The sequence below is a fragment of the Equus przewalskii genome, chromosome 1, assembly GCF_037783145.1.
Source record: "Equus przewalskii isolate Varuska chromosome 1, EquPr2, whole genome shotgun sequence".
Taxonomy (NCBI): Eukaryota; Metazoa; Chordata; class Mammalia; order Perissodactyla; family Equidae; genus Equus; species Equus przewalskii.
Genome location: NC_091831.1, coordinates 90,923,278 through 90,949,523, shown reverse-complemented (window position 1 = coordinate 90,949,523; position 26,246 = coordinate 90,923,278). Strand labels below are relative to the sequence as shown.

Sequence of the window (26,246 nt, the reverse complement as noted above, 5' to 3'; positions counted from 1 at the left end):
TGTCTGTCTGAGGACTTGTCCTTGCGCCTCCCGCTTCAGCTTCAGCTGAGGTGGCGGAGCGGAGGTGGAGATATTTTCATCTCTCATGACCCTGGATTTCCTGATCAAAGCAAGAAAGGAGTTTCAACAACAGAGGGTTTATTGTTCTTTTCCTTGGTGCACACGGAACCCCAGCTTGGGCGTTCACCACTTGCTTAGGGTAAGTGTTGATAGCGGGGAGCACTTTGTTCCTGAAATGGAGCTGGTCTGGGAAATAAGGGCACGGGTCTCCCTGTCCTAGTCTGCTCTTGCCTCCCACCACCTCCTTTTATAAGGAAACGGTGACTTTTGATTTCTCTGGATCAGAACTCTCCTTGAGATAACATTCCGTACCACGTTGACCTCAGGAAATGACGCTTCCTGGGGTCTCAGAACCAAAAGAGGAAGAGAGATGAGGAGTGACATTTGTTCCACATTGAAGATCAGCGTCAGTGATGAAATAACAGTGTGGGGTTACAGAAAGCTCATTGTGTTAGGTCCCATCATTAAGACACAGAAACCCTAGACTCTGGCAGCTATCTCATAAGCCGGTCCGTGAGTCAGCCTTTGCACACAGAGTTCAGACCCAGGTTTCTCTGACTGTACTTTTCCCCACACGTTGAAAACAAGAGAGAGAGGACGTGCCTCCACATATGCTGGTCCTTATAGGGTTGAGTTCGTAGGAGCCCAGGGCCACTTACTCTATGACAGTAGGGTTGTTGACGGACCTTCTGCTGGTGGGTGCATCTGAGCTGCTCACAGCTGGGGAGACGACTGAGTCTGCCCTTGGCTTGTCCACTTTGCTGGTGGCTGGCTGCTGTCCAGGGGAGGGGCTCGGAGTCTCTTCACACTGTCTCCGGCCAGTGGTGTGCATGGTCCACCTTGGGGCTGCTTCTGTTTCCTGCTGCTCTGCTCATGGTCAGCCCAGAGAAGCCCCCGGGGGAGGCCCTGGAAGGGAGGGCGGCTGAGGCGCGGCCCAGCACCCAGCGTGGTTTGTAGACTCAGAACCTGGCCCAGGGGCTGTGCCATGGTTTCTGTGCTCCTGTGTTTGTTCAACCAGCTTTCCTTGAGGGTGGTCCCAAATCCAAATGTCCTGCCTGTCGTCACACCTCATGTCTCAGCTTTCCATCTGGGAAACATGGTCACCATCACCTGAGAGGCAAATCATGGCCAGTTTGGCTTGGTTCCTGCCTTATCATGGCAGGCCTCAGACAGAACAATGTAGCGAACGTGGAGCTGCTCACTGCCGCCTGATCACACGTGTGCATGCACATACGTGTGTGAACTCACACACGTGCACATGTGTGCACACACAAACACCTGGGCTGCTCTAGGGGCTGTGACGCATAGGACATGGCTCTCAGGACACTGGACGTTTCTCTTCTCTCACACAAAGCCACTGTCAGCCTGGGGGGCAGAGGGGCAGTGGCTGAGGGTTGACCAGGAGACAAGTGGGGACGACTCTGTGTGCAGCTTGGATGTGGATAAAAAGGGATGAAGGCCTTTGGTGCTCAGGGAAGGAGTCCATTTGAAGGATGGGAAGAATGTAAGCACATCCATGAGGGGAGGGAAAGAGTGAGTCTAGCCAGAGATTTGGGAGACTCTGAAGTGGTGGGGCGAGGTGGGTGCAGGAGAGTGGGGAAGGGGAGGGACAGATCCAAGCCCAGCAGGCGGGCCGCCCGTTCTCGGAGGCGGACAAGAGGAGCTGCAGAGGTGGCTAAGTGTGCAGCTGCAGGCGGGGGGGCCGTGGAGGGATCTGTTCTGACAGGGTCTACTCCCAGGGTAAGTAGGAGGTGGGGCTGCGTGCTCTTGGGGCAGAGGGTTAGTCACGTGCCTCGGGGAGAAGTTTGGGACACCCCTGGGTTGAAGATGAGCAGGCTAACACAAGGAAGGAATGTGGAAACTTTGGACCCCTTGAGATTGTGGACCGTAAGTGCGAGGTGTATTAGTGTGTAGTTTTCCTCCAGCTGGTTGGATCCAGGAGAATGCGGGCTCCACAGCCACAGGTGAGGCGGTTGATGCTGGGAAGAGGTCAGTTGAGGAGACCAAGCTATAGGTCCAGCTACAGAGGGAATCAAGTAAGGCCAGGAGCCAGGAAGGAGCGAGGGCTGATAACGTGAGCGAAAATGAAGGGATGCGGTACTTTAATACAGAGGGCCCCACCTCAGGTTTGTGGTCCCCAATTTCAAGTGGAGTCTAGAGTTTCTACATCCCCTCCTTCTGCTAGCTTCCTTTGAATCCAACCCGGGTCGTCCCAGACGTCTGTCTCAGCCACACCATTGGCCTCTGGCCACCGCGGGCAAGTGGAGGAGGCCAGGAACTGAAAGTGGGAATGTGGTCGAAGGATAGTTCTGATTCTGTGGGAGTTAGGGAAAGCTGGAGGAGCAAGAAGTTGTGTGCAAACAGTGGGAGGTTGTAGCTGTGGGAGAGGTTGGCTGAGGTCCGGTGGAAGAGGGGAGGCCGTTGGAGAAGAGGAGGCAAGGAGACCGAGGGGTGGGGTGTGCCACCTCTCGCTGGCGCTGAGTCCCGGTGTCTGCATGGGTGTCCCTGGGTGACAGTGGCAGGGAGCCCAGAGGGTAGCAGAGACAGATGGCATGAGTGTCAGAGGAGGAACGAGGATGCAGAGCCGGCCTTTCCTCCTAGGCTGGGCCTCCTCTTGACAGCACTTGACCTCACAACCGCCTCTTGGGATTTCCATTTTCAAGTTGCCCATCCCAACAGCAGATGGTGGTGAGCTCTCCATCTCCAGGAAAACTGGTTACGCACCAGAAAGTGTTTCTCCGAAGATGCACCTCCCTGGCAGCTGACAGTGAGCCGGGCCCTCCTCCAGGGGGCCCAGCATGAGCCTCTCTGGTGCCCCTGTGTGGATGGCCCTGGTCCTCCTGGAGGTGATGCCTGTCCTGCCCCGCACGCGAGGAGAAGCCAGAGACCCTCCAATCACCCTGAGCAGTTCAGAGCATCTTAACAACCCCCTGGGTTGACATGTGACAGAGTTCCAGGATTTCTTCCTGTGCTGGCAGCTGGGGACAGTGACATCTTGAATATTGTTTCATAGCTGGGGCACCTGACATCCCAGAGCTGTCATCAACAGAGTCAGAGATACACACCGTGCTCTTCACGTGACTTACATACGTGTCTGTACACATGCATGTGCAAGTGTGTGATATCTCGTTAAAACAGCAACGGAAACATGACTAAGACAAATATTTTCTGTGTTAGGAACAAGCGAGTATTCACTCCCAAACCTTTAATTCTTGTCGCTGTGTGTCGCCATCCTGATTTTCGCCGTGTTTCGATCATTCTGCGCCGTCTTGGAAAAGACCCACAAGAACTTGCAAGGAGCTCCCACGTCTCTGAGTGTGAACTCAGCTGCAGTGCGTGGGTGTCCTTAAGCTTGCAATCGCAAGCCCTGTTGATGGGGTTTATCACTTTCTCCCACCCTTCGATGGGCGGCTCTATGTGACCTTCCTGAGGTCCCATCGTCACGTCATTGGGACTCTCACCTGTTCCCTGGTGCTGTTGGGTGCTACAGATAGCACCCAGCGGCACCAGTCCACGGTTCTCCCTTATGTTTTGCAGGGTTTAGCCAGTCAACCTCTAACATTTTGTAAAAGTAAAGCTGCCACAGAACTGGCCTTTTGTTTTTCATCACGTCCAATTTGATTTTGTGTGATATTTCCTCTTGATTTTGTGTGACATTTATGCTTGGGTGCATTTTTTTCTGGCTTCCTAGGTTGTGATTATGTTCTAGTTTTCGTCTTTCCATCTGAACTTCCCTCCCTCTTTTGTTCATAGGTGGGATGATCAGACCTCTGTTGATAAGGGGAAATGTGCAAGGTGGCTGTGTCCTGCAGAGGGTCTTTCCAGGCAGAAAGAGAAGAGGGCTGTCGTTTCCCAAAATTCTTGGTCAGTGCATCTTAGTCTGGGGAGCTGGGCATTTTGTTTCTAGGTGGGAAGATGCTCTAGGTACTTCTGATGCACAGAGGATGCCCAGGAGGGAGCAAGGATCCCTCTTTTTTGTTCGACCTCGTCTTAGCAGTCACGTGTGGGACACCCCGGATGCCCTTGCAAGGTCTCTTTAAGGCAGAATTTCAGCTGAGCCCTTCTGACACTGTGGAGTAAAGTCCCAAGATGAGCAATGCCAGCAGTTCCAGTTTCTTCCCCCCTGCCTCTTAGGAACCAGAGAAGCATTACAGAGAAGTTGGGTAGACCTTGGCACAGGCTAGCCTTGAGCGTTCAAATCCCTAAGGAGTTTAGTTTTAGATGGGTCTCTTCCTACCTTCTGACTGCCCCCTCACCGGTCAGCTCTTGGAGGAAAACCCGTGGTAGGGTGAGAAGGGATGGACGCTTCTCGTGCATGAGAAGTCCTGCAGACCTTGATCGAGTCAGGAGCTGCAGACGGAAAGCCTCGTCCATCTGTGCAGTCATCTAGGGTGTGTCCAGTTTGGTGAGTTGTCTGAGAGTGGACGTTATCCCTGTGTGAGCTCTGGAAAGGAAGGACCTCGAGGTGAGCAGCCTTCCTTTCGGATGCCATCGGGGAGAGGAGCAGAGCCTGAGGGCGTGAGGGTGGCGGCCCGGTGGAGCGCATCCACGTGGAGGGGCAGGCGTCCACTGTCTCAGGCAGGGCTGTCCTTGAGGCCACAGTGGTTGGTCAGGAGGTGGCACTGGAAGCCGAGGTGTCATGGACAAGTGTGGCCTTGGTCCCGTCTGTAGCACGGCTGCCATGCAAACGGTCCCTGTGTGACCCGAGTCGCTGTTCTGCTGGCCTTGAGATGGGACTGTGGCTTCCCAGGTTTGGAGCCTAACCCTGTGGGCGCCCAGGCTGGAGACTGGCCTGGCCGTGTCCGTGACGGTGACGACGTCGGCCCACCTGCCGCCTCTGGGTGCTCACAGCTGGTCACAGCGACGTGAGCAAGGAGAGGCAATGGGAGGGACACAGGTGTGCCCCGCACCTCCTCTCAGCTGGGGCTGCCAGGGGCTTGTAGGGTCTCGGGGCCCTCAGCTTCCTGGAGATTCTCTCTCACAGCATCCTCTCCTGACCCCATGGAGGACAGGGCTCTGTCCTCGCCTGCCCGCTTTCTGTTGCCTTGCTGGTCTGTGAGTCATCTGTCCCCCCCCGGCCCCCAGCCCAGCACCCAGACCCACCCTGCATCCCAGGCATCTCAGGTCTCCAGTGATGGGGAGACCACAGCCCCAGTCTGCCCCATGCTGGGTCCGTGGTCCCCTTCCTGCCGGATGTGGGAGACATAGCTGCCATCCTCAGAGTTTAAGGGCGGTCTTTACTGAGATTTTGCAAAACTCTCCTTTTTTGTGTTTTAATCGAGATGGATTTGTACCTCATCCTCCGATTAAACTAAACTTAGCAGGTCCCCCTTTGGAGCAGAGTTGGAAAAGAAACCCAAGTCAGTGTGAAGTCATGCCTCCTCTTTCTTGCTCTTGATATCCACAGCCGTGTCCCTGGGGCCAAGCTCTGGGTCCTCCTGGGCCAGCGGAGGTGTCTTTGAAGCCGACAGCTCTGCCTGCATCCCCAGGAATCATTGCTCCTGCACCCATGTTTATAGGGCTCGTTCCTTTAGTGATGTTACTCGACCCCCAGTAAGCACGTGCGGCACGCACAGCTCGATGCCGAGTTCACAGGCTCGCTCCCAGCAGACCCCAAATCGCCCCCCGCCCTGTGGAGGCCATGGCCTTGGCCCAGCAGGTGTGGTCCTGGAGGTGTCCTTCTGCTGTCGCAAGATGGCCTTTTTCCTCTCCCTCGCCTCCATGAAGTCTTTACAGTGGAACTATACATTCTTGTATGTTTTAATGAATCCAGTAGCTGTGCTCGCCTGTTTATCAAATGTCGTTGCCGGGTAACTGACAGCTGTAAGTCATTGTGCCATTCTGCTGGTAACTCTTTCAGTCTTAGTTCATGAAATGGTTGGGGCGTTTTCTAGACTCGTCAGTGACCACAGTCGGTTTTTAAACAGTCGCCCTAATGTCTTCCTCACCCACCTCGTCTCACGAATTGGGTTTATCGAGCACGGTCCTAACATTGCTTTAGATCTCTAAGAACTTCACGAAGAACGTTCTCCGCACCGCCCCCCCCCCGCAAATGTTTATAAAGGGAGACGGTCTATGAGGATCGGATACAAGCTCTTTGGGAAAACGTGTCAGAAGCAGGTGCGCCCTGGTCCTGCGTGGAGCTGTCGCCGTGGTAACCAGCTGTGGGTGTGGCCTCGGCTCCTCAGGGGTGTGGGGGCACCCCTGAAGGATGGATGGGAAGGTGTGCATTTCTGCAGATATCAGTCTGGCCACAGCATGCAGACCGGCCTGGAGGGAGACGAGACTGGAGAAAGGCCCCTGGGGAGGCTGTTGGTGACCAGCTGGAAGGTGGCGCCAGCCGCTGTGGGCAGTGGGCGTGGAGAAGGTGGAGGATAATCAGGGGATTCACGAGATTTGATGCAGACAGCATTTGGGGGGAAGAAGCAATTTGGTGCATGCTGAATTGAAGACAAGTAGGTGTGGACAGCACATTCCTGTGATGCCAAGAGGTCAAGTAACTGAGCGTCTGTTGGGATAAGTGGGGACAAGTGGGTCCTGACTCGGGACATTGGAAGTTAGACTCCAGGTGGCATGAATGAGGTGGCCTTCGGGAGTTGCTGTGAGCAGGAGATGGGAGGAAAGCGTGTCCAGGAGCCCCTGGCAGGAGTGTGCAGCGTGTGGGGTGGACACCCCGCGTCCTGCATCGTGAATATCCCGTCCGTGAGTGGCCAGTGTTCCTGCCTCATATCTTACCCCCACCGCAGCCCCAGGCAGCGCTCTCTGCACACGCCTCCCTCCCTCTCTGCCTTGATGCCTTGCGAGCGGGCAAGGTGGGGGAAGGCGCCTGGCAGGCTCCCCCAGGCCTTCCCCCAGGTGCCCATGGGCCGGCACCTGCACAGCATCCTGTGACAGGCTCCTGACAGAGGGCATGGGTGGAGGGATGTTGATGAAGACCCAGTTCTGGGTGGGCTGCCATGGCTTCTTCTCTGCTTTGGAATCATGGAGAGAGAGAAGAACAACTCACTGGAGCACGCAGGAATCCCCTGACTAAACTTTCCCCTCTCTCTCTGTGAGTGCCCCCACCCCTTCTCCTCTGGGGACCTTTTTTCTCCCCACAAAGCCCTGCCCGGGAGGGCCATTCCTCCTAAACCACGGGCATCCTTCCCTGCCCGGGGGTGTCCTGGCCCCGTGGAGCGAGCCCACTCTCCTGCCTCTGGAAGTTCCCACCATCTGTCCATCTGCCAGCTCCAAAGGGCTCCCACTTTAGGGTGAGGAGAGCACCAGGGCAGAATCCCCTCGCTGGCCTCAGCCTGTCTTTCCTTCTCCCTCCCAGCAAGGCTCGCCCTCCTCGGAACCTCTCTCAGGAGCCAGCCACAGGGGCGTGGAAGATCCAGGCCCTGTCCACAGCCTGGCCTCCATGGCAGCTTTCTCTCTGTCAACTCTGTCCCCACTTCTCAGGCTCATGGTCCCAATGCCAGGCCTTTCTTTGATCCTGCTGGTCGTGGTCCCAGAGCACACCTCCGTCACTGCTGCTGGCCTGGCCCAGCTCCCTCCCAGCTCCTCCCCTGCCTTTCCAGCCCTGTCCCCCCAGGACCACCTTCTCCTCCTCTCTCGCTGTCTCCTGTGGTTTTTACTTTCCTTTTGGGGCATTTCATCATATTCTGCCTTCATTTCCACTATACAAACTGATGTTTTATCTTCCTAGTTAACTCCCCATGCTTGCTCATTGGAGCCAACTTTCCTTGTCTCTCTGTGCCGGCGAACCCCTCGCAGAGCCCGACTCAGTGGTCTTAGCGTAGGAGGTGCTCGCTGGGCCCCCAGGGCAGCTTCCCGAGGTGCGTGTTCACATGTGACTTCCACATGATTCATCGTGTCAGTCTGTCCCCAGCCCAGGCGTGTGGGGTGTCAGCCCAATTAATCCCTGCAGGGTCGAGGGGCAGCCTGGCCTGAGGTTGTCCCTTTCTTGCTGTTGGTGTCATTCTCATACTTGGAGCCCCAGAGAAACCCTAAATCCTACAACAGACCTGTGGGCTATTTGTAGACAGTTCTTTTATCCCAAGAAACAGTTTGGTCTTAGTGTCGCTGAACTGAGTCCACTGTCACTCTCTTTCAAGCCTAAGGTAACCATCCCGAGATGGAAACATTCTATTGTCCCCTCTGCTAGTTTGTCACCTTCACATGTCACAGACATTAACCTCAGTGAGTCCTCACAGTGCTTTTTATTAATTGGCATTTGTTTCATGAGCCAGAGATGCACCTGTTGTGTTATTGCGCTGGAGAAAATGTGTTGGGTGTCGAAGAAAGGCTTGTTCACAGCTTTACGTAAAGCAAATCTGTGGCATTGCTGTCTACTTAGCAACACAGGGAACGGCAAGTCTATACTGTAGGGTCAGAGTAAGCCACATGCCCATCAGACAGTAGCCACCTTCAGTGTGCGTGTGTGCGTGTGTGTGGACACACCCACCGTGTGCGGACTCGTGGGTGCACCCGGAAAGCCTGTTGCGTTGACTTTAGACGGCTGAAGGATGATGTCATAATTCTTTGTGCTTGTTGAAAAGTGCTCAGGTTCACGGGAACAGTTAGAAGATTTTAGGGCGGCTTTAGGGATAAGACTGAGCCATCTGCTCCCCGCACACAGACACGAAAGCTCGCTGAGGATTCCCAGCAAAAAACGCCGGGTAGCGGCCGACCCAGAAGCCTCCATTGCTTCTTTGGGGCCTGTTTCTTGGTCGCTTGGTGTCAAGGGCAGGTGGTTTTATCCTGTTAGACGGTAAACCCCGGTCTGATGTTTCTCTCTCCCGCCCCCCACCCCCGATCTCGTGCTTTCGGGAAGAGAGAATCACAGTGAGATCGAACGGCGCCGGCGGAACAAGATGACACAGTACATCACGGAGCTCTCCGACATGGTCCCCACGTGCAGTGCGCTGGCCCGAAAGCCGGACAAGCTCACCATCCTCCGCATGGCCGTGTCACACATGAAGTCCATGAGGGGCACAGGGAACAAGTCCACGGACGGCGCCTACAAGCCTTCCTTCCTAACGGAGCAGGTACCTGTTCCTCACTCGTCTGTGGTCCTTTCTCCCCCGATCGTGTCATTCTTGGAAGGGAGAAAAGAACAGCATCTCCAAGATGAGATGAGCGATGGGGCGCGGGGTTCCAGGTGGAGGAAGGGACGAAATCAAGAAGTTTTCTTTCCCCTCTTCCCCAGGAAACTCTCTTCAAGGGGGCGTTTGTCCCACCTTTGCATCCTTGCTTTTGTATTTCCCGTACATCTTAATAAGGCATCACTCAAAAAATATGCTCTGAACAAGGTGAATCTGAACAGTGTGCTTCCGTGCTGACACAGGAAAGAGTCGGTGGAAAACACCGCTCTTGTGTGCTGGAATGGCAGTTGCGATTGTCATCTCGGAAATGGTAGTGGCAGTTGTAGCAATAACAGAGACAAGGGTCATGATAACCAGCACTTCACAGCCTTTGCTGTGTGTCTGGGCGGAGTCATATCCTTTCATGCGGTATTTCGCCCGCTCCTTATTCTGTTATTCATCCCTGCTTTGTCAGTGAGGAAGTTGAGGCTTTGAAAGTGTCAGCAATTCACCCAGTCAGCCACTGCTTCGTAGGGGAGCCAGGAGTTAAACACAGGAAGTGGAACAGTGGGACACAGCCAGGTTTGTTGGACCACAGATCCATATTTTTACCAGCTGCGCTAGTCTTTGGAGAGTTGGTTAGTGTTTCATAAATTTTTACGTGAGCCCAAAGGCCCGTGTTATGAGTTCTTGTTCTTCCACGTGCTGGTCGTAGGGCCGATCAGCAAATGCTCCAAGCTTCAGCTGGCTCCTCTCTGAAACGAACATGAGCTTTTTGCCTTCCTGACTCTGAGGGCTTCTGCAAAACAGATGAGATGATGGATTTGATGGCACTTTGTCTGGTGAGGCAGGCTGAGGGAGGAAAGTGATGTGGCTGTCAGGCGATGCAGCTGGGGAGTGGAAAGTGTGTAGCGTGTTGGGTCCTCAAGGTGATGGAGTGTTTTACGAGGCACGGAGAGTGTAGCCAAAACGAAAGGGAGCAGGAGTGGCCTGGTGTGGTCGGGGACTTCGCAGAGAGAAACAGCCCTGGCAGTCTGCGAAGGAGCCCCAGAACATGCCCAGAAAGGGGAGATGCAACCTGAAAGTAGTGAGCGAGCCTCAGAGGCAGGAGTGAGGAAGGCCTGTCGAGAGGCAGAACCGTCTATTCCGCTGGAGCTGGCAGTCTGCTCGTGTCAGGGAAGCTAGGCCCAGAAAAAGAACGAGGAAAGAGGAGCTAGCCTTTATTACCGCCTGTTGTGTGGCAGACATTTCAGAAGGACTTGACCTACTCCATCCGCATTCTAACCATCCCAGTGGCCACGTGGGACCTCAGCCCGCAGGTGTAAGGAAGAGGCTGTGGGGCCACCATCGCTGGGCCGACATGGGGTGTGTGGTTCAGGACACAGGTGCCACCTCATTTCCACCTCTCTAGAAAGGAGCCCAGTGGTGTCTCCCACTTTGTGTGAATGTGGTGTTGCATGAGGAAGGCAGTGGAGCAGAATGTGTCCCGTGGGGCTGGGAGGGTAATTAGGGATGGATGGCTGTAGGTCACCAGACAGAAACGTAGCAAGCACCCCCTCACTGCTAGGGTCAGTGAAAACCTTTTTATCTACATTTCTTTAATCCTTACAGAAATCCTGCTGGGTCAGAATTTGAAATTAATCTCTTTATGCTTAAGGGGCTAAGGATTAAGAAAGTGGAGTAAAGAGAGAAGACAGTGGTGCACGCATACGAGTCCTCTCCATTTTTCCCTTTTGGGTCCCTGTTGTTGAAGATAACAACAAATAACAACAACTGTGTTGGTTGAGTGCCTACTGTGTGCCAGGCCCTCACTAAGTCCTTCACACACAGGATCTCATTTAACCTTGCAAAATCTCGCTGAAAAAAACCACGTGGAAAAAGGGAAGCTGAGGATGCTTGTAACGTGCCCAAAGTTGCACAGCGAAGTGAAAGGGCCGTGGGTGGTGGTCTCCTTTTACTCCCAAACCTGAGCTCTTGAGTCTTCCCATTGGTTTAACTGGAGAGCGAAGGCATGGCTGGTTCTGGCTCGAGGCCACAGGACCTTCGTCACTCGTGACGTGCTTCGGGAAGACAGACACTGGGGAGGAGGGTGGTGGAAAGAGAGGTCCATGATGAGGGTGTGGCTGTCCCATTAGAACTTCCCACAGCCCTTGCAGACTGGATGAAACCATGAAAACCTGGAGGAAGTCACTCAGCCCAAGCTTCCTCTCCTCCGGTGACAGAGACTTCACTACTTTCCCACATCCTGTTCCATTTTTCACAACCCTTCCTGTTGGGAAGGGCTTCCCAATACTGGAAATAAAACTGCTGACCCGATCCTCTGCCCCGAGTGAGCGTCAGGAGAGACGGGGCTGCAGAAACGCCAAGCCAGGGAAGAGGACAAAATAAACTTCTCCTTAAACGATGCTTGTAGGGTTCGCTTCTGCCCTGGGTTCCCAGGCAGAGGATGTTAGGACTCCGACCCAGCCAAGGGCTCAGAGACCCCATACCCTCTCCAGGTTCTGCTTACAAGCAGGTCCACGTTTCCTAGTCTCTTGGAGCCCCCTCGGGACTGGCACTTAGGGCCTGGCCAGATGCTCCAGACTCCCTACCTTTTGCCTCCATGCCGCTGGCCCTCTGTCTGTGTTACACTGGAGCTTCCATGTAAGAGTGCATTTGAATAACGGATTCTCAGCTGAAAGTGTTTGCCGACCGCTGACCCAGAAGGATCCCTTTGTTCTGTGGGGCCTGAGCAGCATGTGAGGTGGTTGGAGAGGGGGTTGTGGACCCCAAGGCATGTGGGAGACATGGTTCCTCAACTCCTGTGGCAGCGGAGCCCATTTCATTCAGCTTGATGCGAGGATGACATGAGCCTGGTGACTCAGCGTGACCCCAGGGCTGGTGCAGCTAGCCTGTCTTCTTCCCTAAAGTGACATGGACGGTGCCATATGCCTTGTGGCCCCTGGGATTACTCTGAGTCTGTGGAGATGTTGGTTGTCCAGGAGCCCTGGATGTTTGACAGATGTGCAGATGTAGGTGATACTCGTATATCTTCTGCCGGTATCCAGCCCAGAAAGTACAGGAAGAGAAGAGGAACAAGAGTGTGCTGGCAGTGTGGCACATGGTGGGAGAGGAGACCCAGCGTCCCTTTCCTTCTTTCTTCTCACCTTCCCCTTCTCCTTCCCTTCCTTCCATGAGCATCTTTTGCACCAGGCCCTTCTGCTCTGATGACATGACTGCAGTTTGAAGGCGTTAGTGAGGCCATTCACACCTCTGGCAACCCTGCACCTTCTGATGATCACTCCTTGCTCTCCTGTTCCCCTGGGCTGGAAATTTCCTCTCTCCCTAAGAGAGGGCTCGTCCAGATACTGAGTTTACTGTAGCTGTATCTTAGGGCTAGTACCAACTTTGTGCACTTTTTAGCTCATTTTCCAGTAAAAACAAAAAAAAAGCAGTCAAACTTTCCAAAACTATTTGTGTATCACAGTGAATGTCTGGATAAAAGTTGAAGTTTGCAGGGCTGGCCCCATGGCCGAGTGGTTAAGTTCGTGTGCTCTGCTGCAGGCGGCCCGGTGTTTCATCAGTTCGAATCCTGGGTACGGACATGGCACTGCTCATCAAGCCACGCTGAGGCAGCGTCCCACATACCACAACTAGAAGGACCCACAATGAAGAATATACAACTATGTACCTAGGGGCTTTGGGGAGAAAAAGGAAAAAAATAAATCTTTAAAAAAAAAAAAACGTTGAAGGTTGCTAATAAGAAGACTTAATTAGCCTGGGTTTGTCCTAACCACTGTCTTTTCTTCCCAGGAACTGAAGCACCTCATCCTTGAAGCAGCCGATGGATTTCTGTTCGTCGTGGCGGCCGAGACGGGGCGAGTGATTTATGTGTCTGACTCTGTCACCCCCGTTCTGAACCAGCCACAGTCAGAGTGGTTTGGGAGCACCCTCTACGAACAGGTGCATCCCGATGACGTGGAGAAGCTGAGAGAGCAGCTGTGCACCTCGGAAAATTCGATGACAGGTCAGTGTAGCCCCCTCTACGAGGCTGTCTGACCCTAGAGAAAAACTTCTTTCAGGAAACAGATCAAGCAGCTGGAGGTCAGAAAGAGCTGCCTAAAGATAAGGGGATATATTTGACTTTAGCCTATGTAACAGCTTCATTTACCCTGTAACATTTTAAAAATTCATTTTTAATGCATCACTTTTTTCTATATTTTACTTGCAATTAGGGGACATGGCCACTAGGAGGCATTGTTGATACACTACCCTGAGCCACGTGTTCTGTAATGAGGTTTATGCCTCTGGTGTGGGGTTACTTGTGGTCCTGATCACAGGCATTTATTGCCTAGGCCCTAGTTACCTGATATGAAGTTCCTTATTCAAACATTTAAATACAGTCAGTTCTGCTGTGACGCAACGTACATTTTCCTAAAAATCACTGCAGTGTACAAAATCATGAAATAAAATCCACAGGGTTTAAGGGGGAAAAAGTGAGTTAGGAGCACAACACTCAAAAATTTGTCAGTGACAGGTAAAATCAAAAGTAAGAACCTAGTAAAAATGGGAGCACACCCTTACTCATTAAATGGTCAAGGAATTCATAAATATTACCATCAATATGGCACTTGACCTTGCACCCGACTTTGAAGTTTGCTTGTGGAAATGGGCCTCAGAAGGGTGGCCACTTGTGTGTTATAGTCAGTGGTGCAAGGACAGTCATGTGACATTAGACAGAAATGAAAAGAAAGTTGAACACCAGCATGGATGGTGTGGCTCGTAACACTCACGGTAAACTGTGGGAGCTGGTAGGTGCCTGGTGCACATTTTGTATATTTCTCTGTGGCTCAGTTCACCAGGTGCGGTTTGCTGTGTTTGTCTGGTATTCCTTGACGAGGAAATCATGCATAAGCAAACACAAAATTCACATTATCCTCAAATTGTTCCCCAATATATCGATCACATTGGACCAAATTTGCATCTTCAAAACAAGGGTTATAGCAGAATGACTATATGTAATATTTGCATCCCACTGTATGATGGATACATTTGTGCTGTGTACTTCTCCCCACCAAATTGCAAGCTGGTGGCTCTCCTTTACTCTGCGTCTGCCTACAGGCCTCACTGGGTGCTCTGCACATAGTAGGCATTCAGCGGATGGCTGGTCAGAGCTTGGCTCATCATATTGGTGTGCTGGGGCTGCCATAAAAAAGCACCACAGACTGGGGGGCTAAAGCAAGAGAAAGCACAGTTTGGGAGGCCAGAAGTCCCAGATCAGGTGTGGCCAGGGCTGGTTCCTCCTGAGGCCTCTCTCCTTGGCTTGCAGACGGCCGCCTGCTCTCTGTGTCCTCATGTGGTCTTTCCTCTGCGTACACATCCCCGATGCCTCTCTGTTCCTATAAGGACACCAGTCCTATTAGAGTAGGGCTCAACTCTGATGACTTCATTTAACTTTCATCACCTCCTTAAAGGTCCCATCCCCAAACACAGTCACATTTTGAGGTCCTGGGGGTTAAGGCTTCAACTGATGAATTCTGGGGGGGATGCAATCCAGCCTATAAGAGTCATGGTGTTGTCAAAAGTGACAGCTGTTTCTGAACGAGAACAGCAATTTTCTCAGTGTTGGTCCTCATGATGCGTGAAAGGGAGGAAGAAGATAGAGAATGAAGGTGGGAGGACAGGGTCTGCGTGGTGTTCGTCTCTGTGCCTCCTGGGATGACTCGTGACCTGGCTGTGAGCTCTATGTACTTGTAAAACGATGAGGCTGAAACAGACTCAGAGAAAGATGTGCTCGGCCACCCAGCGCCCTGGGCCGAACTAGAGAACTCCATATAGAAAACCTAAGGAACACACCTCATAAAGTCACGCAAACGGGAGGGATGTGAAAGGGAAGATAAATCAGCTGGGAAGTGTTGGTTTGACAGCTGAAGTCATTTTTCTGGAAAGAGTTGCCTTTCCCCAGAATTCTGTATTTGGACCACAGGATGTGGCTTTTTGAAAACCAGTCTGGAGACCCAGCTGAGGCAGATGGTCAAGGGTGGGTCTGGCTCACCAGAGTTGGGTGGACATTTCTGTCTGTGGGAAGTCTTAATGTGTCTGGCAGAGTCTAAAGGGGCAGCATGGACCACATTTGAACAGGAATGTCCGCGGGGTGGACACTGGGTGGTGGCTCCCGCAGCTGGAGCTCGTGTAGTGGAGGGAGCCCGTCCGTCAAGGTGCTGGGGAAGACCCAGTGACTGGGGAACAGCCAGGCCTCCTGGCCGGCTCCTCTTATGGGAACAAAGTGGGGATGGAGAAGGGGGTCCTTCTCCTTGGGGTGGTAGAGAAGACCCTCTCGGAGCCAGAGTGTGATGTGAGTCTCCCAGGACGTACAACAGAAAAGCTCATTGATCGGTGGGGGAGCTTGGAGGTGCTCACTCAGCAGGTCTTCTGCTTGGACGGGCCTCAGGGTGTCCTGGCCCTGGGCACAGGGCAGGAGCGGGGCTTTGTCCAAAACCAGCCAAAGTGTACATGTGATAAAAACCCTCAGGGATGATTTGATGCCTTTGATTATTGGACTGGGGCCTCCTCTAGACCCTCGGCGTGTTTGGTTTCAGGCCTGGAAAGAGGCAACATGATCCACTTGGTGGGGAGTCAGGGTGGGAGGATGTGGCGCAGGGAGCCAGGCGAGGCCTGTGGGAATGGGGGCGGTCTAACTAGGGGGGCCTGGCCCACTCGGCCTGGGGAGTATCCCTTCTTTGAGCCTCTCAGTGGGACTTGCAGCCGTGGGACTTGCAGAGTGGCCTGCACTGGACCGGTGGGGTGGTACGTGTGCTGGTGGGAGACACCTGACCACAGGGCCTGCAGACCCTGTGCTGGCTGAGGATCCCAGGAAAGCACGGCTCGCACATGGTTGCAGTAACAGAGTTTGGTGACGACAGGGTTTGTCTTTGGGGGATTTATCGAGGTGGAGAGACAGCGGGTGGAGACTTCGCTTAGCAACAGCGACACTGCTGGTGGAGAAAGTGCCGGAAAGGGGGTGGGGAGGCCCCGTTCTGGTCTCCACTTGGCCATCTTGGCAAGTTCCTTTCTTCTCTGCCCCTTGTTCTCCTCATCGCAGCCCAGGAAATCTCTTGGGACTGTTAGACTCTGATTCTACTCTTTTGCTCAAGGCCCCCGTGTAGAATTTAATCCACTGCTTTTAGCAGTGGTGGGAGGTCAGAGGAGAGGTCCTCTGGCTCGGGGCCATGTGCCTGAGCCCCGTTCCCATGAGCCCCCTGTTGTCATTGGCACCACTTGTGGGCAGGGAACAGCATTGGCCCTGGAAATTCAAGGGCTGTGCAGAGCACGTTCGTTCTCCAGGACTCGACTTGGCAGGGGGTGAGGAGGACGCAGCTGAGGTGTTCTTATGATGGCTCCCAAGAACCCCACTCCTTTCGAGACGGATTTTGGCAGGAGGGTGAACGGGCTGTGTCATCTCAGGCTGAGTAATTCTGCACGTGAACCTGGAAAACGTCTCCACAGACAAGCCCCGGGGAGGCCTAACTTTCCCTTTGAATGGGGTGATCAGGATGTGGAAGACTCTGGAGATTCTGGAGGGCTATCGTCTCGGGGTCAGTTAGAGGGAACAGGTACCTTCCTCTCAGAGACCACCATGCTACAAGAGGGGCTGTGGAATCAGTCAGGGCTCCAGTGACAGAAAACCTACTTCAACTGGCTTGAGTGAAAAAGGAAATTCATTGGCTCCTGTAACTGAAAGGAGTTTACTGGCTTCAGGCACAGAAGGATCCAGGTGATGAAAGTTGCTAACCAAAGTACAGTCAATCCTCATTATTTGCAGATTCGGTCTTTGTGAGTTTGCCTACCAGCAAAATTTATTTGTAACCCCAAAACCAGAACTTGGGGAGCTTTCTTGGTCATTTGTGGACATGCGCAGGGTGGCAAAAAATCTGAGTCACTCAATGCACGCATTCCAGCTGAGGTCAAACAAGACGGCCTCCTGCCTTCTAGTTTCAGCCTTGTAACTATCGACAGTGTCCTCCTTGCAGGGTATTTTGTGCCGTGTTTTCTGTGCTTTCGTACTTTTTGCTGCTGTTTACAATGATCCCCAGTGTAGCGCGGAAGTGCCATCCGGCATCCTGCAGTGTGAGGTGCGCTGTGTTGTCGCAGAGGACGTGTGTTGGGTGAGCTTCCTTCGGCACGAGTCCAGGGCTGCGACTGAGTCCAGCGTTAATGAATCCACAATAGATGGTGCATGGGCTGTCTTCACACAGAGACACATAGAAGACGGGGTTATGTGGACATTGGCTGACGAAAACGTGGTCACCAGAGCTGGTCTTGCCCCCGTGCTCCCCTTAGGAGTGATGGCTCGGTGTTTCCATGTGTTCTTTTGTGGCTTTTTTCTTTTTCTCTTCTTTCTTTCTTTTTTCTTTTGTTTTTTTTTTTTGCAGTAAGAACACTGACCACGAGATCTATCCCCTTAACGTATTTTGAAGTGCACAATACTATATTGTTAACTCGAGGCCGGTGCTGTACTGCAGATCTCTAGAACTTGTTGATTTGCACAACTGAAACTCTCTACCCGTTGAACACCTGCTCCCCGCTTTCCCCTCCTCCAGCCCCTGGCCACCGCCGTCTGCTCTCTGCTTCTCTGAGTTTCACTACCTCATCTACATGGAATCGTGCAACATTTGTCCTCGTGTGACAGGCCTGTCCTCTAGGTTCATCATAACGTCATCTCAGTTCATCCATATTGTCACAAATGAGAGAACTGGCTTGTCTTTAAAGGCTGCGTAATCCTGCATCGTGTGTATCTACCACATTTTCCTTATCCGCTCATCTGTCCGTGGGCACGTGGGTTGCTTCTGTAGCTTGGCTGTTGTGATTAATGCCGCAGTGAACGTGGGAGTGCAGATGTCTCTTGAGATCCTGCTTCTGCTCCTTCAGGTTACACTATACCCAGAGTGGGGTTGCTTCTGGGCAGGGCTGGTCCTCAGGCAGGCTCTCCTCACATGACGAGAGGTGGTCACCAGCAGCTCTGAGCTGACATTCTGCAGGCTCAGCAACACCAGCAGAAACACCATGCCGGCCCCGGGAGAGCCGGCAAGTACCCAGGGCTGACTCTCTTGGATCAGCCGGGGCCACCTGCCCTGCCCAATTCCAGTGCCTGGGGAGTCTGAGCCAGGGGGTGAGGCCGGCTTCTCTACCCAAGACACTTGGACCCAAGAGTTGGGGAGATGTGATTTCCCAGGGGAAATTAGGGTGCTGTCACTAAAAGGAGGAAGGGGTGCCACGCAGGCCAACCACAGTTTTGCCCTGGCTGCAGGGAGAGCCAGCCTTGGTGACATTAGAGGTGATGCTTATGGGGAAGGAGGGGGTGTTCTCCCGGGGAACGGGAAGCGTGTTTTTCTCTTGCTGGGAATGCTAGGGATATTTGGGTTATGGGATTCTGAGCAGAAGATGGAGCCAATGTCAGGTCAGAGGAGGGCAGGGATCCGGTTAAAGTTTGGTGGGGGGAGTGGTTACAGAAATAATTATCGGGGATCTCTGAGTGACCTGAGCCCCTCTCGCCTCTGGAGAAGGAGCAGAACCCAGCAGAGGCCCAGGGCTTTCCAGGTGATACTCGAGCCTCTGGCTGTAACTGGATATGCCCCAGGGGTGGGGTTCAGAGGGCAAGCAGCGCAGCCAGCCGCCCAGGGGAGCACAGGAGGAGCGAATTCTTCTCCGTGTCTTCCGTGGCCTTTCCCAAGCTCCCCTCTGTGGCTGCTGAACTCTGGAAAACCTCGCTCCTGCTGAGCAGAAACTGGAGACGCCTTGTCAGTGACCTGAAGCCCTGCTCTGCACGGGAAGTGCCCAGGTGCCCTGGCTGGGAAGTGGATGTGGAGAAGGATAACCATGGATGCTTCAAGACAAGGGTGATGCAGCCCATTTCCCCTTCGTCACACTTCTGTGGCTATGATTCTGCTTGACGACTCCTTCGTTCAGAGAGCTGGGTCAGCATTTTGGTTCAATGTAGGGAAGAACTTTGCAACAGTTAGAACTGTCCAGTGGTGGGAAAGGGTGTACGCCAAAGCTGAATTAATGATTCCTTCCTTCCTTCCTTTCCCTTCCTTCTTCCCTCCTTCTCGTTCTTTATCCAGTAGCTTCTTCATGTAACCATTTATCCAACCATTCGACAAATACCTGTTCTGCAGGGCCCTAGAAGGTCATCTGGGCTGCAGCCTCTCTGCCATCACGGACAGGAGTTCCCAGCTGTTGTTGAATGAATGGACCCCCGTTTCCTAGCTGTTCCCGCCCAGATTCTTTGTGATAATTTGGAGAGAGTCTGAGCCAGGTTGGTCCCTCACGGCTCTGGCCGGAAAGCCCCTGTGCGTGATTCACATGTCCCAATCAGCTGTGATTAAGGTTCCCTATCTCCCTGAGAGCTTTGCCAGAGTCCAGAGATGCTTTCAGCCTCGGATCACAGCATTTGGCTGGGCTGCTGTCTGGGCAGAGAGCAGCTCACAAGAGCATGTCCAGCCAGCTCTGCTCACTGACCTGTCATCGCATTGCGTTGCTGCCAGAGGTTGAAGATGGCGAGTTCCACTTCACAGTGTCCCCCTGCTTGTCTGGGCGCGAGGACACCTCTGGGACACTGGACAGATTTTGCTTTTATTTTCTCATTCAACCCTCACAGTGAAATATTAATAACTATAAGGAACTCCTACATTTTTGTAGCAGGTTTTTCACCACTTTAGTGGAAATCAACGCTGCCTGCACCTTAGAATCGGTCACAGGGGGACATGTGACAAATGCCCCTTCCCCGGGTTTGGGGAAGGTGTGGTACTCTTACTCTGTGAGAGCTTGCCAGGTGATTCTGACGCACGGGTGGGGTTGAGAACCATTGCTCCTCTGGGCCTTGTCACAGCCCTGTGCTTGGGGGGTTGTCAACCCCATTTCTCAGGTGGGAACATGAAGGTTGGAATCATTGAGAGGTTCCCGGGGCCACACAGCCAAGGCCAGACAGCTGCTACAAAGTTGGGCCGAAGCTTGTGTCTCCTTTGGGGACATCTGGATCCAAAGAGGCCTCGGCTGGCCCGATGTAGTGAGTCTAGTCAGAGTAGCTCAGCCCAGGGTTCTGGGGGCCCCAACTCACAGAGGACGGATGGGGCAGTGCTCAGTGGGGTTCAGGATCATATGAATGGTCAGTGGTGTCAAAGCTTTGAGACTGAAGCCAGATGCCTCGGGGTCTCTGGGGTCTCCCATGGTCTAGTGTGGTGGTCCTCAAGGTGTGTCACTGCTCCAAATGCATGAGCATCACTGGTGAACTTGCTAAAGATGCGAATTCTTGGCTGAACCCCAAACCTACTGCATCACTCTGGGGCCCAGTGATCTGTATTTTTACACCCCCTCCAAGTCATTCCGATGCATGCTGAAGTTTGAGAATCGCTGGTTTAGTGAAACCATCCCGGAACTTGCGATCAAGTCACCTGGGTTGAGTCCATCTCTCTTTTGACCTTGTCAAGCTCTTTGCTCTCAGAGTTTAATTTTCCTCTTTAGAAGGGTGGGGGAATGTATGGTTTTGTCAAATGTCTTATTAACTGTGAAACTCAAGGTGAACGTTCATTTGTACTTGGAAGGTAAACCCTGGGGTGCTCTGTGGACCAGCAGTACCTTAGAAATGAGGATCTCGGGTCCCATCCCAGGCCTGCTGGTTCAGGATCTAGATGTTAGTGAGATCCGCAAGGGTTTTGTATGCACGTTAAAGTTTGGGAAGCCCTGAACTAGAGAATTGAGCAAGCTGTAGTTGGGGCTTGCAGAAGGTGGGGTCCGAGCATCCTTCGACTGCTGGGACTGGCATGAAGTGGTGGGATTGGCCTCACAAGTTCTGCAGTCCGGCTTGTATCTGCCCAGCTCTCAGGGCCAGGGCCAGGCCTCAAGGAACAGCCTCTGGAGGTTTACTGCCCTCTTCTCTCTGCCCAGGGCCCAGGCTGACCAGCATGGGGAATGTGCTCCAGCCCTGAGTCTTGCTCTGCAAGGCCACACCAAGGTCGGTAGGAGGGCTGGAGGGTCAGCAGTTGGCGTTCTCCACTACAAAATAGGAGGAGAGCAAATGGACCCAGTTATGCCTGATGCCACAGAGTTCGGCATTCACGTCATGGGACGCACGTGCAGGGGGAAATAGCTGACACTCGTCAACATTCAGTCTCAGCCCGCCCAAGGCAGCTGGGCCTTCTTCATAACACTTTGCAAAAGAGGGCAAGGACAGAAGTGTTGAAATCAGCGGTGTGGTTGAATCCTGCAGTGGAGGAATGTCAGGCAGATAATTGGTCCCTCAGGGGTCGCGTGAACTGTGAAGTGCACCCTTGCGGTATCAGTTCTGGAAAAATACCGTCCGTTTCCAAACGTCAGCCGTGAAGGTAGCTTCATGGAAACCATACTTGCAAATGCATAGCTTATTTTCTTTGAAATACCCAAACTTCGTCTTTGGACTAATGCCAGAATCTGAAATCCTGAACAAATTCCGCAGTGTTTTCCTGCCGTATTAGGTAACATAGATAAATGTGGCAAAAAAAAAAAAAAATCCCACTTTTATCTGAGTCAACTGTTAACATTGTTATTGGGTTTCTGTTGTTTGAAATAGAAATAACATGTTTTAGTGGCAAGAAAAGCACATTTATTCGATTCAGACCCCTTGGAAATTGCCCAGTTGTGTAGTAAACACTTAGGCCACCGGATAAAGCTTTTACAGTTGGGCTGCCAGAGATGCTGGTAAAAGCACGTGAGTGGAATCTGAGAATCACCGGGCGGGTGTTGTTCGTAGCTTCACGGTGACTCCCCCGCTGGAAACCGCAGCCCGCTTAGCTCTGTTATTCCAGATGTTTCTCTGGCACCAGTTCAGTTCTTTCTCCCTGTTAAATATTTGCACAACCTGCCTTGTTCTGCTTTCCTTCATACATCGCGTGCTGATGCTGCTGAACCGTTGGTGTTTTTCTCGCATATTTTACGTGGAAAGATAGTTCATGAATGTGGACAGAGTTCCGACTCGGGCGGCTGGGTTCATTATCACTCTGGGGTCACAGCAGATAAAGGAGATGGAGCGGTGTTTTCGTCCACATGGCGGACGCTGCTTGGAGGGCTGGCTCCCCTGCAAGCAGAGAGAGCTCACACCAGCCGCGTGTGCTGACCAGGGGGGCTCAGGGGGCAGGGTGGGCTGGCATGGGGGCACGGGGGCAGGTGGAGCAGTCAGATGGACCTGGTGACAATGACAGTTCATGACCTTTCCCTTGGGTGAATGACTTAACCTCCTTGGGCCTCAGTTTCTTGCCCTGTGAATGCAGACAATAATATACCCCCGAAGGAGTGCATTGAAGCATTCATGACATGACCTATTCGATAGTATTAATGATAGTGTTTGGGAATTGTAGAGATTTTGTTCACTTTTTAATAACTGAAAATTGTATTTAAACACGGATATAGATGAGTGGCTTCCCAAACTTCCCAACTTGTCCTGCTTCCTTTCTCTTCTAACCCCCATACCATGTGTCTTAGAATTTTGGCACTGCTGACAAGGGAAGATGGGTCAATTTTGACCTTTCTTCGTTCTGCCCAGTTATCAAGGCATGGCATTCCCCCTTCCACCTGTGCTTGAGGACATCCATCACACGTTCAGGAGGAGGGTGGGGAGTGAAGCTGTGCCTACTCTCTTTCTCTCTTTGCTCTATTCATTCATTCATTCATTCATTCATTCATCCAGCACATATTTATTACTGAGGACTAAGTCACTGTGTATAAGATGCTGGCCTGAGTGTTGGGGATACAGTGATGAGCAAAACCGATGCATTCTGGCTCTCATGTCTAGTGGAGAAGAGAGGCACCGAAGAAATAATCACATGTGACATATGTAACACACCATGCCAAGTATTAAGGAGGGAAAGTGCAGGGGGCATTGAGAACAAATAACAGGAGATCCAGCTTGTCTGGGCAGGTCAGAGTCGTGACCGATGGCTCTGAGAGTTAGGGCTCCCATGAGTGAGAGGTGCTTGGTGAGCTGTGGTGAGGGGCCTGAAGGACCCAGTGAGGAGGTAGGAGAGGGCAGGATAGTGGATGCTTCCTTCCAGAGCAATTCCCCGGCCAATGAAGGTTTTTAACCGGAGGAGCCCGTGCTCTGTGTTGGACGTGAGAAGCTCACTCCGGCTGCAGAGTGGAAAACATGTTGCAGGGCAGCCGGCCTGGCTGTGGGGAGTCAAGGCTGCACGGGTGTTGGAATTACCCTGAGGAGGTGATGCGGGCATGGGTTAGGGTGGTATGTTACTGTCCTCTGGCTACCATCACAAAGGACCACAAACTGGGCAGCTTAAAACAACAAGAATTTATTCTCACAGTTCTGGAGGCTGGAAGTCCAAAACCAAGATGTTGGCAGGGCAGATTCTTCTAGGCTGTGATGGGGGATCTGCTCCCTGCCTCTCCCCTAGCTGCTGGCGGTGGCTGGTGTCCTTGAGGTTCCTTGACTTGTGGACACGTCATTTCCATCTCTGGCTCCATCCTCATGTGGCCTTCTCCTTGTGAGTCTCTGTGTCCAGATTTCTTTCTTCTTCTAAGGACACCAATCATATTGTATTAGGAACAACCCTAATCCAGTATGGCCTCATTTTAACTTGATTCCATCTACAAAGACCTTATTTCCAAATAAAGTCACACTCGCAGGTTCTGGGTGGACATGCATTTTGAGGGCACCCTATTCAACCCCGGTACAGGTGGTGATAGTGGAGATGGAGGAACGTGAGTAGATTCAAGAGATCTTTAGGCAGCCAAACCAGCAGGGGGAGTTGATCCTCTCACTCTAGTTCCTTCTCTACCCAAATAATGTCAAAAAAAGCTGATTATCTAGGGTCTTTGGTGACCCTTTGTTGCTGCCCTGTATTGTCACTGACAGATCTCTTCTACCAGAAATGAGTTTAACCAGAGAGAGCTGGAGACACCTCTTCAATGGCCCCACCGTGTCCTGTTGCATCAAGCATTCATCCCTTCCTTTGAAGCATTTGCATTCACTGATGGATCCCTTTGGACCTGTCACCTATTTTCATAAATCAACTTGGCCGCAATGCAGAATGTGCTCAGAGTGCCCTGCTGGGAAGTGGTGTTTTTTTATATAACTGTGAATCACCCTACTCTGTGAGTCAACAGTGTCACAATCCCAGGAATGGGTCTTCCAGGCCAGTGGGTAGTTTGTGGATTTCACTTTCCCCCTCCCCATGCTTTGCAGGGTGCTCCTTCAGATCTGAGCATCGACAGAGGTTGAGCCATGTTGGATCAGTTCCTCTGCTTCATTTTCCTGCTCGCTTGCTCTTCATTTCCTCTAGCCGGACCTACTGATGCTCGCCCTTCATCCGTCTGAAGCAGGTTTAAGCCTGCCCTAAGGCAGGATAAAGAGCAGCGCTTTCTCCCCTTCCTCTCTGTGCCTCTCAGATCCGGTGGGGCTGGGAGTTCAGTCGCCCGTCCAGACCCGGCAGGCACTTTCGTTCCTCAGATGTGGTCCTCACCACAGCTCTCCCTGCTTCCCACACTCACTCCAGCTCCTGGCCTGCACTCTGTCTCTCTTCCCCTGGCTTTGTTCTGACTGGACTCGTTGGCTGATGCCCGAGTCCTGCCTGCCTACCCCCTGCCTTGGGCCAGATCTGCCGCTTTGCTCTGTCTTCACGGACAGAACGGAGCCAGACCCAGGCCAGAGCCAGGAGGTCCAAGGCCGCTTCTGCTGAGAGCAGTGGAAGGTCGCCACAGCTGAGGGTGGCCTTAGATGGGGAAACCGGAGGGGTCTCAGGGACGGAAGCAAGAGAGGGAGATGGGCGATCCTAGGATGCCTGGGGGGGGGGGGGGCAGGGAGGGCACAACTAATGCACATTCAAGTGAGCGGCACCCAGACGGATTCGGCTGGGAGAGGGACCTGTTCCGCTTGGGCCTGTCTCTGCCAGCCTTCAGGGTACAGATCAGTTTCCAGATCTAGGCCGTAGCTAGTTGGTGCTGGCCATTGGGCTACATTCCCCAAGGCTTCCCTTGTGGTTGAATCCTGAAGCCAGGGCACCTGGTCCCCCTCACCAGTCCTGAACTCCTTTCTCTCCCATCCTCACCTCCCACGTCTGAGGACCTACCATGCGTCGTGCAGGGTACCAACTTATTAGGGAAAGGGGTCTAAAACTGAGGCGCATCCAGGCTTTGCAAGGCTTGAAGAGGGGAATTGCCCAGAAAGAGCCCTGAACGATGGGGTTTTCCATTTGTTATGGACCATCCGTCTGCAAGAGACGTGCCTGAGATGCACACAGCCTCCTCCACAGTGGGCTCACAGGGAGGCAGGGAGGCAGTGAAACAGCCACCACGGGGAGTCTTGCGTCCATTGTGTTTATGCACAACTGACAACTGACGGGATTCTCCCCTTCCTCGGCGCGTTACAGAACAAGCTGCTGTCTCTCAACAAGACCCTCTGTGGTAAGTGGAGGGAGTCCTCCAGCTCTGCCCGTGCTGGCCTATTGCTCCATCAGGAAGCCGGGTCTAGAAGGGTCCAGACGGAGAAGGAGTCTTTTCTCAACTCCCAAGCGCAGTGAGAGAATGAGGTTAAAGTTCTCTGTGGTCGGTCAGTAGACAGATCTTCCGCCCGTCATCAACGTCTGTGACTGAGAATGAGAGCTCTGACTCTTGCTTTAAATTCACACAGAGATTTAACCATAGGAAAGCACGCCTGGTGCGTTTCTTTGCCACGCTAAGAATCACCCCCTAAATCTCTGTTCTCCCCTTCTCATCCTCGTGTGCTGGCTTTTCTCAAAAGGAGGAACATCCAAGTGGTGCTGGAGAAACAGCAGCTCTGTAAACCCGTTTTTAAAATTCCCGGCCCCTAAAACAGTGGTTCTCAATCTCAAAGCAGATCAGAATTTTATGGGATCCTTTAAAAATCCTGATGCCATTTCTCTGAATTCGACCATGTTGTGGCAAAGCCCAAGCTTTTTGTATTTTTAAAAGCAACCTCAGTGATTCCAGCGTGAACCACCCCAATGTGTCCCCCGCAAAAATAAAAACGCAGAGTAAAGGACTACAGCCCGATCTGTTTTACACTAGGAGAGAATTGCAATACATTTGAAAAGTGAACAGTGTCAGCATTTTTAAACCCTCTTTGCAAGTCTTGATTTCTTA

General features: G+C 52.6%; 1 protein-coding gene across 26 annotated transcripts in view; it reads left to right on the top strand.

Annotated features, from left to right (window-relative positions):
- Positions 1 to 26,246, top strand: part of ARNT2 (aryl hydrocarbon receptor nuclear translocator 2) — a 173,080-nt gene that overhangs the window by 50,035 nt on the left and 96,799 nt on the right. For 17 of the 26 annotated variants that reach the window (XR_011525316.1, XR_011525356.1, XR_011525361.1 and 14 more), the window contains 2 exons: positions 8,876 to 9,089; positions 12,918 to 13,131. Coding sequence is in view for 15 of the 26 variants with exons in the window: in XM_070569822.1 (XP_070425923.1) it covers positions 8,876 to 9,089; positions 12,918 to 13,131 (428 nt within the window). In the remaining 11 variants the exon portion in view is untranslated. The remainder of the gene's footprint in view (positions 1 to 8,875; positions 9,090 to 12,917; positions 13,132 to 26,246) is intronic. The other 9 variants (XR_011525325.1, XR_011525369.1, XR_011525367.1 and 6 more) reach the window with 1 other exon arrangement.